At 43.3% G+C, this 18,178-nt stretch overlaps 1 protein-coding gene across 1 annotated transcript in view; it reads right to left on the reverse strand.

Annotated features, from left to right (window-relative positions):
* Positions 1-11,879, reverse strand: part of LOC103184956 (exostosin-1-like) — a 118,260-nt gene extending 106,381 nt beyond the window's left edge. The window contains 1 exon segment of the mRNA XM_007903222.2: positions 10,689-11,879. Within this exon segment, the coding sequence (XP_007901413.2) occupies positions 10,689-11,656 (968 nt within the window). The 5' untranslated portion in view covers positions 11,657-11,879.
* Positions 11,880-18,178: the final 6,299 nt, after the last annotated feature.

Below are 18,178 nucleotides of genomic sequence, written 5' to 3' on the forward strand. Positions count from 1 at the left end.
AAAAGCCAATAGCGGCTGAGATCAATAAATATTTGTTAGGTAAGGGTACCAAGGAATATAATAATAATAATGAAAAGGCAGGTAAATGGAGTTCCAGTTGAATGGTGGAACAGGACCCTCCACGAGAGGTTGAATAGCCTACTCCAGTTCCTACTTGTTTTTGGTCTTCTTTAAGGGCTACACAAGGCAAGAGCTACTATAATTTGTTTCACAGCATTGTGCTGGGGGTGGGGGTGGGGGGGGGGGGGGGGGGTGATGGTGGTGTGCAGGGAAGAGATTCTCCAGAATTTCATACTGGAAAGTACGGAATGGGGTCATTTTGGTTACGATACCCTTCATGATCAAACAACATGCTCAGCCAAGTCTCATAAAAGAATGGTCCCTTGGATAGCTTATTAGCTGAGGCTATACAACCAGATGTCATCTCGATGAATGCCTTCAGGAAAGAATGCTTTAGGGAGGTATGTAGTACTTCCCATGGAGAGACAAAAACAGTACTTCGTATTCAACTAGTTAAATCTAGAAAACATAGGATATCCCTCCCAACAATGTCAAACCAAACTAATGCACTCGATTGATGAGCGCCCTCTTTCAATGCCAAGTTCTGGCTCCATCTTCAAATTTGGGTATATTTGCACAAATATGTTTTTTAAAAAACACTCAATACTCCATACAGTATCCCCAAACCTGGTCGTTTAGACCAATGAATCATTTTTGGCAATGTCAGCAGATTGGTGATTGGTGTTCTTGAGTGTCTAGGTCATGACCATAGTATCTATGCAATTCCATTTTTATGACCAGCTGTTAGGGCTAAGAGTAACAGCTGTACTGATAAATAACATAACGGGGGGAGGGGGTCTTTATTCTCTGTAAAGCTCCCCTTGATAACTGCACGTCAAGCATTTTCCAGTGTGGTTAATCCACTCACAACCTTGTAAAGCATCCAGCCTTTCTTATAATCACCTTTGTACTGTAATTTCATCAATATGATAATTTAGTTTATAAAGCCATAAAAGAGAGGAAAGTCACCTTCTGCACTAATGGTCTTAACAACATACATTTGTACTTGTATCTTTATTAAAAATATCCACAAGTCAGTCTGGATTTGGATATTTTACAGTACAATACTGTGCTTTAAGACATAGATGATGTGATAAGGCTGTTTAAAACCCATCTCTGCATTTCCCCCTTCATCCCTCCCATGTACTCCAATCTCAATACTTTTTTTGGTGGGTGGGTTGGTGGGAGACGAAAGGTTTACAAGTACCTGGACAGTTAGTTATTTCCTCTCTAAATCATGGGCACTCACGCTGACTGTGGTGCCTCAACTGTTGTCACGGCTGAGATCAACTCACATCACAAACCTGGATTAAATCTTTGGCTTTCTGGACTGTACGTCCTTGTGCTGCTACAGGCAAATCTTCACTCTTCACTCACTAGGCCATCAGAGGAGCCTTGCTCCTGCGTTCGTAAGAGTAAGCAGCTCTCGACAAAGGCCAGGGAAGAAATGACTTGCCCGTCCTCTCAGTTTGTTGATATTTAAACCAAGATAAGGCCTAGAATCTGTTTTAAGATTTGAAATAACTAATGCAGTTCTATGAATTGATGTTGTGACTGGTGCAAAACTAATGGATCACACAAGTAAAATGGTTGCCTCAATTTTCTTGTTAACTGACCCTGGTCTTGCTGGAAAGCAGGGGAAATGTGGTGAGGGAATGTCAGGAAGTCTTCTGTCAATCAAGGTAGACCAGTTAACATGTGACTAGAAATTATTAAACAGGGAAACATGAATTGCTTGAACTTCACCCAATAAAACCAATTCATGTTTCATTATAATCCATCACAGCCCTATAAATGTCAAATTTACATAAATTGAATTTCATTATATTCAGCCAGTGCTTTTAATTATATTCAGCAGGTTGTTATCATTCAATCTGTTAAACAAAGAACAATCAAAAGATAAATTATTTTCTAATAGAAGGATGAGATGTTGCACTGAACACAGCCTCTGGGGATACCCTGCTGTGCTTCAAGAGAAAGAGGATGACTTTTTCAAAGGCTATCTGCACTGGATGAACAAAACAGCCACTACAGCTTAATAAATCGGAAAGGCTTAAAATCATTTTCTTCAATCACATCAATCAAAAACCAACTGGACAAAAAATAAACAGGGCTCGATGGTTTGAACAGTCCTCCTTACTCCTGCTCATGTTCACTCTTTAGAGCTCACTACTAAAATATTTTCTAATCACGTGCAGGAGTTTGGCATACCCTGAAGCTTATTTGCCTGGGTTTATAACTTATAATCCTTTTCTACTTAGAGATCATTGTGTGTGCTTGCACAGAGACAGTTAAGACAACACAGAAACAGAAAAGAAAAATATTGCTACATATATCAAACTAACCCTGCTAATGTAAAGTAACGGTAGCTGCCAAGCATTTCTTTCTACCAACGCATGAGAATGGGCCCTGCCAGCCAAAGCAATGTTCAAAGTTCAAAACACAAAATCACTAAGCAATTTAAAATCTCAACTTGATAACACTGCTTAACTAAACCTTTAAAACTACATTCAGGATGTTTTGAAGTTTTTAAAATTTCAATGCCATTCATCTTTAAAATCAAGAAAACATTTAACTGAGCAAAAAAAATCCTTATATTTGGTATAACGCTTTTCACGTCAGAAAGACTTCTCAAAGCCCTTAAAAGAATATATTGTAAGGTGGAGTGGCTGTGTTTTTTTGTGAGCAAAGAATATTAAATAGAGCAGAGTGGACTTTAAATTGAAATGTTAGTCCTGGACAACATTTACCACCTAGTCTCTTAAATGAATTGATACTATTGACATATCGGAGGGCAACTAGATTCCATGTGAAGGCACCTAGGCACGAGTCAGCACTATTGGTGGAAAAATACCCCGTTAAAAGATGTATACTGCAATCACTTCCCTCCCGACACCTAGGGTTCGGATTCTTTGCCATAGTAGGGGTTCACTGACACTGACCTAACTTAAGATACCTCTCAAATTTAATTTGTTTACTCTGAGCCTAGACAGTGGCTTTGAGACGATTTGACTATGGGGCAGGGAACATGCTGGCACCACAGCAGACTAATTTTCCTCACTTGATATCCACACAACTTTCTTGCCAGCACAGTAGCAGTTGGGAACATAACCTTGGCTTACTAACAACATTAACACCACCACCCAACATCCCTCCCACCCGACTGCTCATGACAATTATAATATCCACTGCTGACAAGTTTCTAAAATTTCTATTCGCCAAAATGTTTAAGCAGAGCTGGGCATCAACCTTTTATTATCTCGTAATTCAATCATCATATTAACAGGACTGAACAATACTTAGTCACTCCACCATTTCACTTAAGATACATATCAGCTCACATACTCTGGGGAATTGTGGCTGCAGCTTATTGATTCTGTCTGGCAGTGGCTGAAACAGTAAATAAAAGCATGGTAGTGTCGATTGAACTGCTTGAAATTCTTCGTGAACTTTGATCAACCATCACACCACTAACTGTAACTTTGCAATTTGTTTCAGAATACACTTGCAGCTAATAATAATCATAATCCTTGCATTTGATATTTGGTATTTCATGTCTTCTAGACGTCTCAAAGCACCTTACAGAATAGACTGTAAAGTAAATTGACTGTATATTTGTGGGCGAAATGCGGCAGCCAATTGCGCACAGCAATGTCCCACAAACAGTCGTGGATTGAAATTACCAATTCATTATTGGTTTTTTTGAAGGATTATTATCAGGCGTGTGGAGTAAGGAAACTGCCCAAGGTTTCACCCTGTCGGAAATTAAACCCGGGTCTCTCGCTTGCAAAGCGAGTGCTCTAACCACTGAGCTACATGACTCCATATATTAACTGCAAGTGTATTCTGAAACAATGCAAATTTACAGTTAGTGGTGTGATGGTTGATCAAAGTTCAAGAAGAATTTCAAGCAGTTCAATTGACGCTACCATGCTTTTATTTATTGTTTCAGTTATCCAGCAAAGGAATTTTCCTGGAGAATGTTTTAAATATATGTGAAGTAATTGCTGAAGTAGTGCAGAAAATGTTTTTTGGAGGTTAAATGAGTTGTATTAATGCACTGATATACAATTCGAAAGCAGCTGGGAATGAAATGCAGCAGGAAACTGTAAGAACGTACATTTAATAGATACAGAGGTTACTATAATAATAATAATCCTTGCATTTGATATAACGGTTTTCACGTCAGGAGGACGTCCCAAAGCGCTTCACAGAAAACACTGTAAAGTGAATTGACTGTATATTTGTGGGCGAACGCGGCAGCCAATTGCGCACAGCAATGTCCCACAAACAGTCGTAGATTGAAAATTACCAATTTATTATTGTTTTTTGTTTTGGAGGGATTATTATTAGGCTCTGTGTGGAGTAAGGAAACTTGCCCAAGGTTTCGCCCTGTTCCTGGAATTGAACTCAGGTTTCTCGCTTGCAAAGCGAGTGCTCTAACCACTGAGCTACAGGACTCCACAGCTACTAGACACCAAACAAGGTATATATTATTGCACACTGAACTGATCTTCACTTTAGGTAAAAGGTTACAACGGCTCAAATCAGACTTTACGCTTAAAGGTGCAAGACCATACCCAATTAAATAAGATTCAAAATCAACTTGCATTTATATAGTACCCTTCACATAGAATGTCTCAAAGAGTTTTATAATGACGACAGACACCAAATGGGGACGAAGGGAGAGATGACCATAGGCGAGGTCAAAGAGTTGGATTTTAAGGTTGAGCTTGAAGACAGATTTTGATTTTAAGGTAAAACATGAAGACAGATAGAAAGGGCTGAGATGGAGGAAGCACCAGAGGTTAGGGACATAAAATCTAAAAGCTCGAACACTGATAAGGACACTTGCTAAGAGAAGAAATTCACTTTTAAAGAATTTCAAATTTGTATCAATCATATCCTCGAGTAACATGATCATAAAGTGATTAGTGACTATCCTCCTTGAGGGGGGTGGAGTGGGAGAGGAGGTAAGCAGAGTCTCCTTGGAGCTGAATGGGTTCCAAGATGACGTGCCTGGCACTGGAATGTCGGAAGCGAGTCAGCCCTCTGTGGCGGTCTCAGTAGTCGGGTTCCTGAGCCAGAAGGGTCCGCAGTTTTCCAGGGCACTGCTGATGACAGCACCGCCAGCCTAGCGCATCGGCAGGACCCGGAAGGGCAAACCAGTCACTGGGGACAGGGAGTCATCCGACTCAGCTCCTGTTAACCCTAATAGCCAAAGCCTAACTAGTCGTATGTCCCTCGCTGGACAAGCAATGGGAAGGCTTGCCAGACAGCAATATCAATGGCAAGCTAAGGGATTTAGCTGTTAAGACTCCAGCAGTACTTCAACGCAAAGTCTTGGTCCCAAAGCTTTGGCTCTTGCCAAACTGCATCTAATACTTTCCGGAATTAGATAAGCAGGATGCGTCCCTCCAGGGAAAGTGTGCATTCCATTCCAACAATCTATCTCTGGGATTTCCAGGTGTAGGTGGGATGCATGGTTTGGATTGGCTACTCTTAAGCATGGTGATGGGTTTCCGCACATTTCAGATACCCGGTTTACCAAAAAAAATCATGAACAGGGAACGCACATGTAGGTCTGTACCAACTGATGCAAATACAAGGGCCAGCCCAGGTTAAACGTTTACTCTTTCTGTCCCACTTAATGCTGAAAACCTTCAACTTTGCTCAGTATTCCCTACAGCAAATGACAGTAAAATAAAACATTTAAAATAAAGGCACAAGTCTGTCTTATGTTGATCAACTGATGAGTCTGAAAGATACATCAGCAATGTAGAACAGAGCTAGTTGTTCCTGTAACACAAATCAGCTCTCCTACAATTCTCACTTACACCTGTTAAAATTGGGCTTTATTATGTTTGATTAGAATGTGTTATTGAATGTAAGCGTGAAAAACTCTATTTGGGACATAGCATGAGGGGAACAAAGGTTTAAGGTTGAATTTCTCCTATTCATGCATTGAATGGAAATTCTCAACACAGTACAAGAAAGCTTAACAACCAAAATCAAATCAAGTCTTAAAAAAATCATAATTTTGCTTTGAAAGTTTGCCTCTTCAGAAGCTCACCATTTGCACAAGTGGTCTTGCAATTAAAGGTTGTAGAGTCACTCATTTTACCGCAGTAAGATCTTCCAATTAATAATCCTGGATTTTCCCATGAATAATCCTGGACTGTCTCATTCCATACATCCACTCACCAATTTCACTGATGAAAAATGTTGTGAACCTCAGTTCCAAATGATTTCAGTCATCATTTACAGACTATGCATTTCAGTAATCACTCTAGGCTATTTATATAATTTGTCAAGGTTTTTACATTATACATATATATTCTGACAGGAATTTGAACTACACTCCTTGTATGTTTGCAATTGAAAATTATTCAATTATACACAAAAAAAATTAATTGAAGCTGGAAAGTTATCTAAGACTCCAATGAACTTTGAGCAGCTTATTTTCCTATTGGCTAGCACCAAACAAATATTAAACCAGTGCAAATTAAACCAGATGTTGGTTTGTCCAGCGTCTCTCTGTGTACAGCTATAGCTCAGTTTTGTTTGAAAGTGCACAAAAAAAAATCACACTCTGCAAAAATTCTATTGTGCAATGTAAGAAGGAACAATCTGGGCTTCTGACCCTGTGTTTTGTAGAGACAGCAAAAACATCTGATTTTTTTTTCTAAAAATGTTCCTTCTCTAACCTCCAATGCTCCTGAAGACTAGCCGTTCTTTGCCCAAAAATAGTGCTATCTGGTGGGGCACATTCAATGTCTGTATAAAAACAGAAGTCGCTGGAAACACTCAGCACATCAGGCAGCATCTATGGAGAGAGGAAAGTGAGTTAACGTTTCAGGTGAAAACATTTTTGACCTGAAACGCTAACTCACTTTCCGCTCTCCATAGATGCTGCCTGACCTGCGACTTCTGTTTTTATTGCAAGATTTTCAGCATCTGCAGTATTTAGCCAAAGTCTGTATAACCCAGTTTACCAATGAATTTGCCAAGTAAAAATTTGTGTATTTTGATCCTGGAAGCAATGACTTGTGCTAAGGATAGAAGCCATGCATCAGCAGTCCACCATCCTCTTGTCTGTGGCCATTCTTCAAATGTGATCTTAGATACCAAGTGTATGGAAAACGTGAGGGTAACAGAAGCGTGAAAAGCCAGAAACCTCATACTTCCCTCACCTACCTAATTAACAACATTTACTTTCATCTGTCATCATAATTTTTTTCCAAATTGCTTTCAGTCGTTTAATTTATGTGAAAGGGACTATATGGGTGCAATCTACTAATTTCTGGGAATGCATACACATTCCAGCAGGGGTCACCAGCTTCTGCCCCTTATTGTGTAATCCCAGCGCAAAGAGAGTAATGGTGGCACTTTACAGCCCAACTTGGCATTCAAACAGGGAGTTCCCTGCTTCGTATGCTCCGCGTCCCACCATGCAGTTACTTACACAATGAACCAGCTTCCTAGAAGGAGTTGATCTGATTTTAGCAGAATTTAACAAGAGTCCACTTCACGACAAGAGACAAATCAACCTAGTAATAACCTTTTATAACAACAAAGCATTGGGCCACCCGAAATTTCATTAACCCACACCTTTTAAAGGCTTTTCATTTTAATTATTCTAGTTTAATCTGTTAATGGACCTTTGAGACTATAAAGGGATCACAGGAGGACGAGGAGACAGCATGTACTGTCATTCACCTGTCAGCATAAAGGGCATTAATTTCACAAATTTGACACATCATCAGGGAAAGCTCTTTGCGAGCAACTTCAGCAAATTCAAAATATGCTGCCATATGTTAAGATTGCATCACAGCGGTTGTTCATAAATATTTTTAACAAAAAATTATTAAAACAGAGTCCAAAAGGTCAAAGTGAATACAGACCTAATTCCATTAACCGCCCATTGATAAAGCATTCCAGAGTTTAAGGATCACCAACCTTTATATTTAGACTGATTGCCCTTCAAAAATCTGAAAAGTATTGCGTGAAACGACTGGAAACACACCGGATCTACTTAACGCACGATTGTTGGGAGTTGCTCTTAACACACGATGGAAGGGGTTACTTTGACCACAAAACCAAAGTATGCACAGGTATCAGCAAATTAATTATCACAGTGAAATACAGATAGAAATGAAAGTTAAAGTTGCATGCTTTATGACACCAAACCTAACAGGAAGCCTAAGTAATTGAAGAAATTGGGCACCAAAGAAATTCCCCATTACTTCTTTAGAAAATGTACTTTGCTAATAAGGCAAAAACATCAGACCCACGGAGCTGCGAGTACCAATTAAGGACAGACTTTTAAATGGGTAGGCAAAGTGAGAAATGACTAGTGTGGGCAATTTGGCGTAGTGAATTACATGCAAGCAGTTTAGAGTCTGAGGTAATGAGTCTCCAAGTCATTTTTCATGTATCCTATAATGATGTGAGAGTTGTCAAAAGAGTATACGGCATTTCATCAACACCCACTCACACACACACACACAACTGCTGAAATTTGGGAACCATGAGGTCAACCTTTGCTATACAAAATTGTCGAAGGAAAAACATATATAGAAATTTAATGTTTTACCAATTTTCTAAAAGTTTTCAAATTCGTAAATGGGTTTTCTAGATGAAACAAATTATTATTTTATTCACAGGTTCGCATACTGTGGTGATAATAATAATCCTTGCATTTGATATAGCGCTTTTCGTGTCTTCTAGATGCCTCAAAACTTCACAGAATATACTGTAAAGTGAATTGACTGTATATTTTGTGGGCCGATGCGGCAGCCAATTGCGCACAACAGTGTCGCACAAACAGTCGATTTGTGATTGAGTGTCCAAATTATTATTATTATTTTTAAGGATCATTATCTCCAGAAAAGCCAATCGACTAACAACTGGGTTCCTACTTACTGCTAGGTAAACAGAGCCGTGTGGAGTAATGAAACTTGCCCAACATTTCGCCCTACCAGGAACAGTACCTGGATCTCTCGCTTGCCAGGCAAATGCTCTAACTAACCTCTGAGCTACAGGCTGAGTCAGAAGCAAATAAATGTCAAATAAAGAGCCAGAAGTAAATCTAAAAGGGATTTTGGGATGAACTTTATTAAAGAGAGGGTGGTGAGAATGTGAACTGATTGCCTGAAGCTGTGGCTAAAGCAAAAGGCCTCAATGTATTGAAGAGGAATCTTGATGCATACATGAGGGAGAAAAGAACAAAGAGGTATAGGAGACGGAATAGGAGGAATAGGTATTAAGACAACGGAATAGGAAGCAATCCTGGGGTATAAACACCAATAAGGACTCATTAGGTCAAATGGCCCATTCCGGTGCTTTAACGTTCTATGTAAAAACTGCACAACACTACAAAACAGATTTATAAAGTGGCCAAACAGATTCACATTTCTTTCTGTTCAGCTTTCTGACAATATGTTATGATTATCCTCTGGAGGGGTGGACACGGGGAGGGGGGAAATAAGCACGGTCTCCTTGGAGCTGAACTGGATCCAAGATGACATGTTTGGTAACGGAGTGTCAGGATCGAGCCAGCCCTCTGCGGCTGTTCCTGAGCCGGGCGGGTCGCAGGATTCTAGGGCACTGCTGATGACAGCACAGCCAGCCTGGCTCATCGGAAGGAATAGGAAGGGCACACCAGTCACTGGGGGCAGGGAGTCAACCCATTCAGCTCTTGTTAACCCTGCAAGCCAAAGCCCTCATGGGTAAAGTGGTCCTAACTGGGACAAACAGTGGGAGAGCTTGCCAGGCTGCATTCTATATAGCAAACTATGCAGTTTTATCTGGTAAAATCTCAGCAGTACCCAAACTCTGGGGTCCCCAAGCCTTGCCTCTTGCCAACCTTTGCCTAATACTTTCTAGAATTAGGTAAGCAGGATGTGTCCATCCAGGGAGAGAATATTCCATTCCAATAAATATCTCTGGAATTTCCACATATAGGTGGGATGCACCGAACTCTGTTTGGTTTCGATACTCTTAAGCATGGTGATGCATGGTGTCAAACACCCAGCTGACCAAAAAAGACAGCATATTACAAAAATCGTTTCTTGTAAATTACCATTCATGGAACCTTTGCACATGACAAAAAGCAGCCAGGTGTAAAATGAGTAGTTGCAGCCAGTTTTATAGTTGATCTACGTAGCTTTTAAATAAAATACATATCTTTGCAGTAAAAATGCCTTAGTTCAATTTTGAAATAAAAGGTACAAGTGCAAAACTACTTTTCTTCCCCACAGTCGTACCTTACCCTGCAAAAAATGACATATCGATTTGATCCCCCCTATACAAAAGGAAAGGTTAACCTGATACGCAGTAATGTTTTATCATACTATGCCAATCACAGAAAACTAGAACTAAAACCCGTTTCATGTTCATGGAGCCCAGCATAATGATGGAAAAGCTAGTATTGATCCTGGATAACTGGCTCCTTGTTTTATACTTCTTTGGTGGAATCTTCTACAATTATTGTTAAAAACTGTCAACAATGCATTCTTGAACTTCTCCTCTTAAAATAGGTCTAAGCATATCACTAGCTGATACACTAATATTCACCCAGCATAAAATTCCCTCACAGGAACGATCACATTCGCTAAATCACTTACTTTTCATATTCGTCGTTGTCCTTGTCACAGCGAGCGTCTTTGTGTTTCTGCCAGTCTTTGCCATGCTTACAAGTCGTTAAGAGGACAATATCCTCTGAATTGTGGACGTGATATAAGGCATTCCTGGTATCAGACCCTATGCCAGTCAGGTACCTTTTCCCTTTAAATACCAACAAGTACTTTCTGAGAGGAGGGATATTATTAAATAGCATGTAACCCTTCTCTCCTCCGGTCCTTGGGTGATCTTTCGAAAAAAGAGGTATGGAAACGTCAAAATTGCTTCTAAAATTCTCGGTACTGATGCTGGCTTTGGCTAACATTGCCTGGCCGATGTCGAAGCCCAGGTCCTCCGTGTAATAGGGCCAGGTACCCGAATAAAGATTAAAGATCAAATGGTTCCTGCCATTGTTCCACAAGTACAGGCTCTGCACTTTGCTTTTCAGGTTATGTACGTACTGCGGCGAAAGCTGATCCCGATCCAAAGTGTCTAAACTCAGCACGAAGAGACACGCCTGTCTGGGATCCGAGGTGTAAAACTTGGAGTTCTCGATGGCTGCCAGGATCTTCTGGTAACTCTCGGAGATCTTCTCCCCTTTCTGCTGTGGATAAACGTAGACTTTGAAGCCGGTTTTCTGGCACAGGGAGAAATCAAAGCAAGACTCCATGCGGCATTTCTTCCCCTTGTACAGCCCGGAGTGGACCTCCCGCTTGTGCCTGGGGGAGCCACGCTGGGCAAACTCCTCGTTCCCGTCTTGCTCTTCCCGGGCAGAGAAACTCTGCAACGAGTTGGACCACTCGGGCCAGCGATCGGGAGCCGAAAGCAAACCATCGTCCCCATCAGCAGCCCAGCGTCGGCTCTGCCTCCTCCCGGAGTAGGAGAGCTGTCGAAACTGCACCGCTGCCAGGTACACGAGCAATAGGAGACAGGCGCCGGCTGAGAGTAAAAGGTAGCGTTTTTTGGCCTGCATGGGTCCGGTGGCAAAGCGGCTTGTCGCGCAGCGAGGAGCAGCAGCGGCACAGAGAGGGAACGCGATGCTGACCGATCACCACCTCCACCTCGCCATCTCCCCGACTGCAACAACTCGCCTCGCACACCTTCTCCCCAAGGCTGGTGGTGATCCAGGGCATGTGGGCGGCCAGTGACTCAAGTCCTGCTGCCGGCGCCGCTCATGTCTCAGCACAGGGAGGAGACTGGAGAGAGGGGGAAGGCTCGGCACGGGGAGAGGCTCGGCACGGGGAGAGGGGGGAGGCTCGGCACGGGGAGAGGGGGGAGGCTCGGCACGGGGAGAGGGGAGAGGGGGGAGGCTCGGCACGGGGAGAGGGGGAGGGAAGCCTGACCGCTCTCGCTCTCTCTCTCTCACCGGCTTCTCACACCCTCGCGGCTGCTCGGCGGCTCCCGCTGCCGGCGGCGCTGTGAGTGCGGCGGAGGCTGGAGGAGCCTGGGCCCGGGCCCCGCCAGCCCATGGAATATCTCTGCCCCTGTCTGCGTGTCTGTCCCCCGGGGCCGGTGGTGATGAGGTGCTGCTCGGCACCGGGCTGTGTGTGTGTGTGTGTGTGAGGAGAGATGGAGAGGGTGGTGGAGGGGGGGGGGGGGAGAGCCCGGGCACAGCGGCCTCTCTCTGTCTCTTGTTATATATATATATGTATATATATATATTATAATGATGTATAAGCGCTCGCTTTCCTCTCAAGGGCGTCGAGCGGCGCTCCTGAAGCGACCGAGCGTCGGCCCTGACTGCTCCCTCGGCCCGGTTTCCATTCCTCCTCCTCCTCCTCCTGCTCCGCCACCAACGGCTCCGCCACAGCCTCGCCTCGCGCCCGCCCCGCCCGCCCGCTGACGTCACCGAGCGCCGCGCCATTGGGCCGCGTCACTTCCGGCCCCGCGCCGCCCTCAGCCAATCAGGCGGCGCGGCGGGGCAGACGGACGGATCCCATTCATAAAGAGCGAAGTGGTGGTCTGACACACCCACTAGTGAACAGCCCCACAGTGTCTGTCCCCCATCACCCACCCACCCACCCATCAAGGGGGAGGCAGCAGGGTGTGGTGTAAGGGCTCGTCACCCTGTGGATGAAGGATGGCAGAGCCAGACAAACAACAAGTTACACGTACAGCGCCCTTCGCGTTGGAACGACGTCCCAGGGCGCTGGACAGTCGGGGTCTTTTGGACCCGAGCTGGGAGTTGGGGTCAGGAGGGGTGGAGGACGCGGGGAGTTGGGAGGGTGGCCGAAGGCATGTTCGAAGAGGAAAGTCTTCCAAGACGGGACTTTCGAAGGAGGCAAAAGAGAGGGCGAGGCGGAGGGATCGCAGGATAAGAGTTCCAGAGTGGGGGCTGAGATGCAGAAATTGCAATTATGTTGCATTTTTCACATCGCAATATAAATGCATATAAAAAGGACGTCCCCAAGGCAGATCCAGGCAGCAGAACCCCCGGCGGGAACGCCTCTCTACTCCCATCTCAATGGAGGTGCAGAGGTTACTTCCACCACAACGGGGACTGGATTGTTCTGTATTGTAATGTTTTTGTGTGGCGATGTCTTCGGGTGTATCTATTGTATACGTGTGCGTACAGCCGTGATTGGCAAGATTGCCCCTCGCAGGGTGCACGCATGTAGTGTATGTAGTGTACACAGAGGAGTTCCTGCTGTATCTAAAGGCAGTGCCCCACAAATCAAACATGTCACTGATGAGTTATGTTTTCTTTTTCCTGTCACGGGAACGTTTTTCTTTGGGACAAGTGTAAACATAAATTAATAATAATAATAATAATAATCCTTGCATTTGATATAGCGCTTTTCACGTCGGGAGGACGTCCCAAAGCGCTTCACAGAACACACTGTAAAGTGAATTGACTGTATATTTGTGGGCGAACGCGGCAGCCAATTGCGCACAGCAATGTCCCACAAACAGTCGTAGATTGAAAATGACCAATTTAATTATTGTTTTTAGTTTTGGAGGGATTATTATTAGGCTCTGTGTGGAGTAAGGAAACTTGCCCAAGGTTTCGCCCTCTGCCTGGAATTGAACTCAGGTCTCTCACTTGCAAAGCGAGTGCTCTAACCACTGAGCTACAGGACTCCACTAATTTATTTATTAATAAATATATACTTTGTTTAAAATAAACAGGGAATATCAGGAGGAAAATTGCTTCTCTCCCTACTTCCTACGTCTCTCTCCCCGCTCCCTCTAACTTCCTCCATCCCCCTCTTCTCCCCTCTCTCTACATCTTCTTCCCCCCCCAGTCCCCTGTAATTCAGCCATTACGCCCCAAAACTCTGGAACCTCAATACTTCCACCTTGCCCTCTGCCTCCCCATCTTCAAATCCCACCGAAAGATCTTCCTTTTTGATTGTGCTTGCAGTCACCTATCTCTCCCCTTGGCTTGGACTCTGCCACTGTCAAGCCTCTGAGGTGCTACCCCACGTGAAGGATGCTATATGAATGCATGTTGTTGGAAGAAGCCATAAAGGTTGTGAAAAGTGTTAGAAAATCTGCGCAATCCTCAGCTGGTTCCCAATATTAGTACAGTAGTAGAGACTCAACCTGGGGTGAACGCAGGACTCTTGACTCATTGCAGCACATGTGCTGTAGCAGTAGATGAAAATTAAATTGTTAGTGAAACTCATGCATTGCTTCATTTTTCTAAATGGTTTCAGACCACATCCTATTTTAATGTGTAAGAATTTTTTTGCTGTACAATCATTTATCATTTCCTGGCTGAAAATTCACTGGCCATTTTTTTTGTGGGATGTAGCACTGAACACCCAGTGTTATAGCCTCCCTCCTCCCCCCAAAAAGCTGTGTACTTTTCACTTTCTCATTGCTTCGTTTTCTGCACAGTGGCAGTGAATGGCAAAAATGTGGTACCAAAATGACTAAACTTCCTGCAGCTGAATGTGGAATCAAGAGCCATACTCTTTGGCTCCCATTAACATCTTCACTCCTACAGATCTAAACTCCTCAACCCAATCAGTATGCAATCTAGGCGTCCGGTTCGACCCCCAGCTGTCCTTCCTCCCCCACATCTGGTCTCTGACCAGGACAGCCTTCCTCCACCTCCGTCAGATTGCCCGCCTCCGACCACACCTTATCCCAAATGCAGCCAAAACCATTGTGCATGTGTTTGTCACCTCCCACCTGGATTATTCAAATGAACTCCTCGCCAGTCTCCCCAGCTCCACTATTCACAAGATCCAGCTCATTCAGAACACTGCCTGCCGCCTGCATACTGACCAAGACCAAACTCCGTACCCACATCTCACCAGTTCTGGCCAGGCTCCACTGGCTCCCCATCACCGAATGGATCGACTCCTCAAGATCCTCACACTCGTTTTCAAATCCATTTACTCCCTGGCACCTCCCTACCTCTCCAACCTCCTCACTCCCCAATCCACCACCTCCGCTCGACCAGCACCGACCTCCTGCACCCTCTGCTCCACCAATGGAGGTCGTACTTTCAGCCACTACGCCCCGAAACTTTGGAACACTCTCTCTCAATCCTCGTGCCTTGCACCCTCTTTCCCCTTTTGCAAGTCCCGCCTTAAAAGCTTCCTCTTCAACCATGCTTACAGTCACCTCCCCTCCCCCCGCAACCACCCCCAACCCCAGCTCGGAGAATGAAAGAAAATTGATAGTGCATTTATTCAAGCGCAATATATAATGTCTGTGTATCTAGACTATACACATACGAATGCAATCAGTGTTGTTTCTGAAATGCATTATATACATACGGGTGCATATAAACCTAAATTAGATGTGATAAACCTTTTTCAAGTCCCATCTGAAAACTTTCCTTTTCTACCGTGCTTGCGGTCACCTCCCTACCGCCCTGGCTTGGAGTCAGGCTCCACCATTGTTAAGCTCTCTGAGCCATTGCCTTGCATGGAGGGCACTAAATAAGAACAAGTTGTTGTTGTTATACCAATTGAGATTCAATCCATGTAGATTTGTTTCTTTTTTTAAGGAATGGATGGCACCTTTTCTCTCCCCACCACTGCTGTCTTCTATGTGGGGAAGGGAAGTCTAGTAGTTTTTCCAGCTGCTTTGAATCAGTCGACAGGAGGTGCAACTTTTTCTTCCCCTTATACAGGCTTTCCATCTGGGAGTTAAATGAGGACCAGTAAAAGTTGCCCAGTGGGAATATTAAAGTTTAAACAACAGTGAGAGTTGTAATTCAAACCTACATCAATAGTGTGAGTGCAGTGGCTATACAGTTCGAGTTACTATGCAGTCATAGAATTTTTCATATTTGTAATTCATATATATTGTCTTTTGTTTATTTTTCTCTTGATAATTTATGTAAAAGTGATGGTAAAATTGTTTCAAATTTACAGCTGGTCTGAATTAAGTACATTGAGGTCAAATTAATTCCCGCTCAGATACATTTTCAGCATTTTGGCAGAACAGTACAAAAAGATTTAGAGCATTATTTTTAAGTAAAACAAAATAATTAAACAAAAGATTCATCACCTCCCTTTTCCCTCTGCTGTTAGCTGATCTCAATTACAGGCAGTACAATTAGTCTGGTTAAGAAGACGGAAATGAGTCGGGGGTTGTGATCCAGAGCACTGTCCAATTGATCTTGACTGCAAACAACAGGTAAGTAGACATTAGGTTGAGAAAACAATTTATTGTAATAATAATCCTCATCACATTGTCGACACGTCTCAAAACAGTTTGCAGGATTTTATCGTGAAGTTTATTGACTAATTATTGAAGTTTATTGACTACAGAAGTCCTGTAGCTCAGTGATTAGAGCACTCGCTTTGCAAGTGAGAGACCTGGGTTTGATTCCCGGCAGGGTGAAACTTTGGGCAAGTTTCTTTACTCCACACACCTGATAATAATCCCTCAAAACAAACAATAATAAATTGGTCATTTTAATCCAGGACTGTTTGTGAGACACTGCTGTGCGCAATTGGCTGCCGCGTTTCGCCCACAAACATACAGCCAATTCACTTTACAGTCTATTCTGTGAAGCGCTTTGAGACGTGTAGAAGACGTGGAAAGCGCTATATCAAATGCAAGGATTATTATTATTTTTAGGCAAATATGAATTTGCCTCAGTTGAACAGCTTCAGTTCATTGCATAGGCTGACCACAATAAGAATGACCAGATGAAGTAAGGTATCCATATACCCTCAGTGTCTGTGGAACTGTATCTTGGTATGATTCATCATCTTCAGGATAAGAGGGGGAAAAACAAGGAATTTTTTTTAAGGACTACTAAAATCAACTGTTTTCCAAATTCTGCACACTGAAATCCAAGACTAGGGAGAGGAGAAATAAACAACAACCAGAGTTTCCAGTGCTATCTTATGACCCTCTCCTTGACTCCCCTCACTCCACCCCAACTACACACAGTGGAGTCCTGTAGTGTAGTGGTTAGAGCACTTCAATTGAAAGCGAGAGGACTCGGGTTCGATTCTTGGGTAGGGAGAAACGTTGTACATTTCCTTACTCCACACACCTCTGTTTACCTAGCAGTAAGTAAGAACCTGGTTATTTGCCGGTCTCAAGACCTTTATCTTTGGCCGTGCCTTCAGCTCCCCTCTCGACTCTCTACCCCCTCCTCGCTCCCTCCCTTCCCTCCCCTCACCCTGACCATTTCCCCCCTGCTCGGTTCCTGACCCAACTGTACAGCGCCTTGGGACGTCCTCCTGACGTGAAAGGCGCTCTATAAATGGAATCTTGTTGTTGTTGTTGTCGAAAGCTGCTGAAAGCTATGGAATCGTAGCCTAGTAAGTAACTTTCACAAACGAAAGTGTTGAAAACAAAAGAAATACAGTAGGGTGTGTTGGGCGTTCCAATGTCCTGAACTTCAGTGATGAGACTCATAATTGCATCCTTTATGCTTGATGAATGGTAATTTCCCAATATACTCACCCACAAAAATGCAGTCAAACCATTTTACAGTATATGCTTTAAAGCATTATATCAAATGGAAAGATTATAAGAATTATAATCCAAATCCCCAATTGGAAGGACATTAAGATCAGTAGGCAAGCTTTCAAAAAAAATGCACAGAAAGTCCAGGTATCATTGGTGTCTCAGCCAGAATGTGTCAATGCAAACAAAGCACCCTGATAGGCAGCACCCTCCAGTTTCTCTATTTTAATACAATGGAACAATTTTCAATTTTTGTTCTGTAGTTTTGGAGGCTTGAGTATTGATAATGAATAAAAACAAGCTTGAAAATATAGAGATAGGAAGGATAGGGGGGTATTGGTGTGGTGAGGTTTTCTCTGGAGTTAGCTTCAGTAATGTGTGCCTGCCAGTTTTCAGGAAATCAGGGGCAACACTGGTGGGTAACCAGCCTGTGTGACTCATCAATGAAACTTAAGAGGTGAGACAAATATTCCACCACATGGACATCCCTGGTGAGCACTATCACATCTACTTTGTGGTTAGCCTTTTATGTAACCACCTATAATGCAGTGAGTTTAGTATTAGTTGTTTGGTTTATACCAGCGGTGGCTAACCTTTGGCCTGT

This window comes from Callorhinchus milii, unplaced genomic scaffold (genome assembly GCF_018977255.1).
Source record: "Callorhinchus milii isolate IMCB2004 unplaced genomic scaffold, IMCB_Cmil_1.0 Scaffold2, whole genome shotgun sequence".
Taxonomy (NCBI): Eukaryota; Metazoa; Chordata; class Chondrichthyes; order Chimaeriformes; family Callorhinchidae; genus Callorhinchus; species Callorhinchus milii.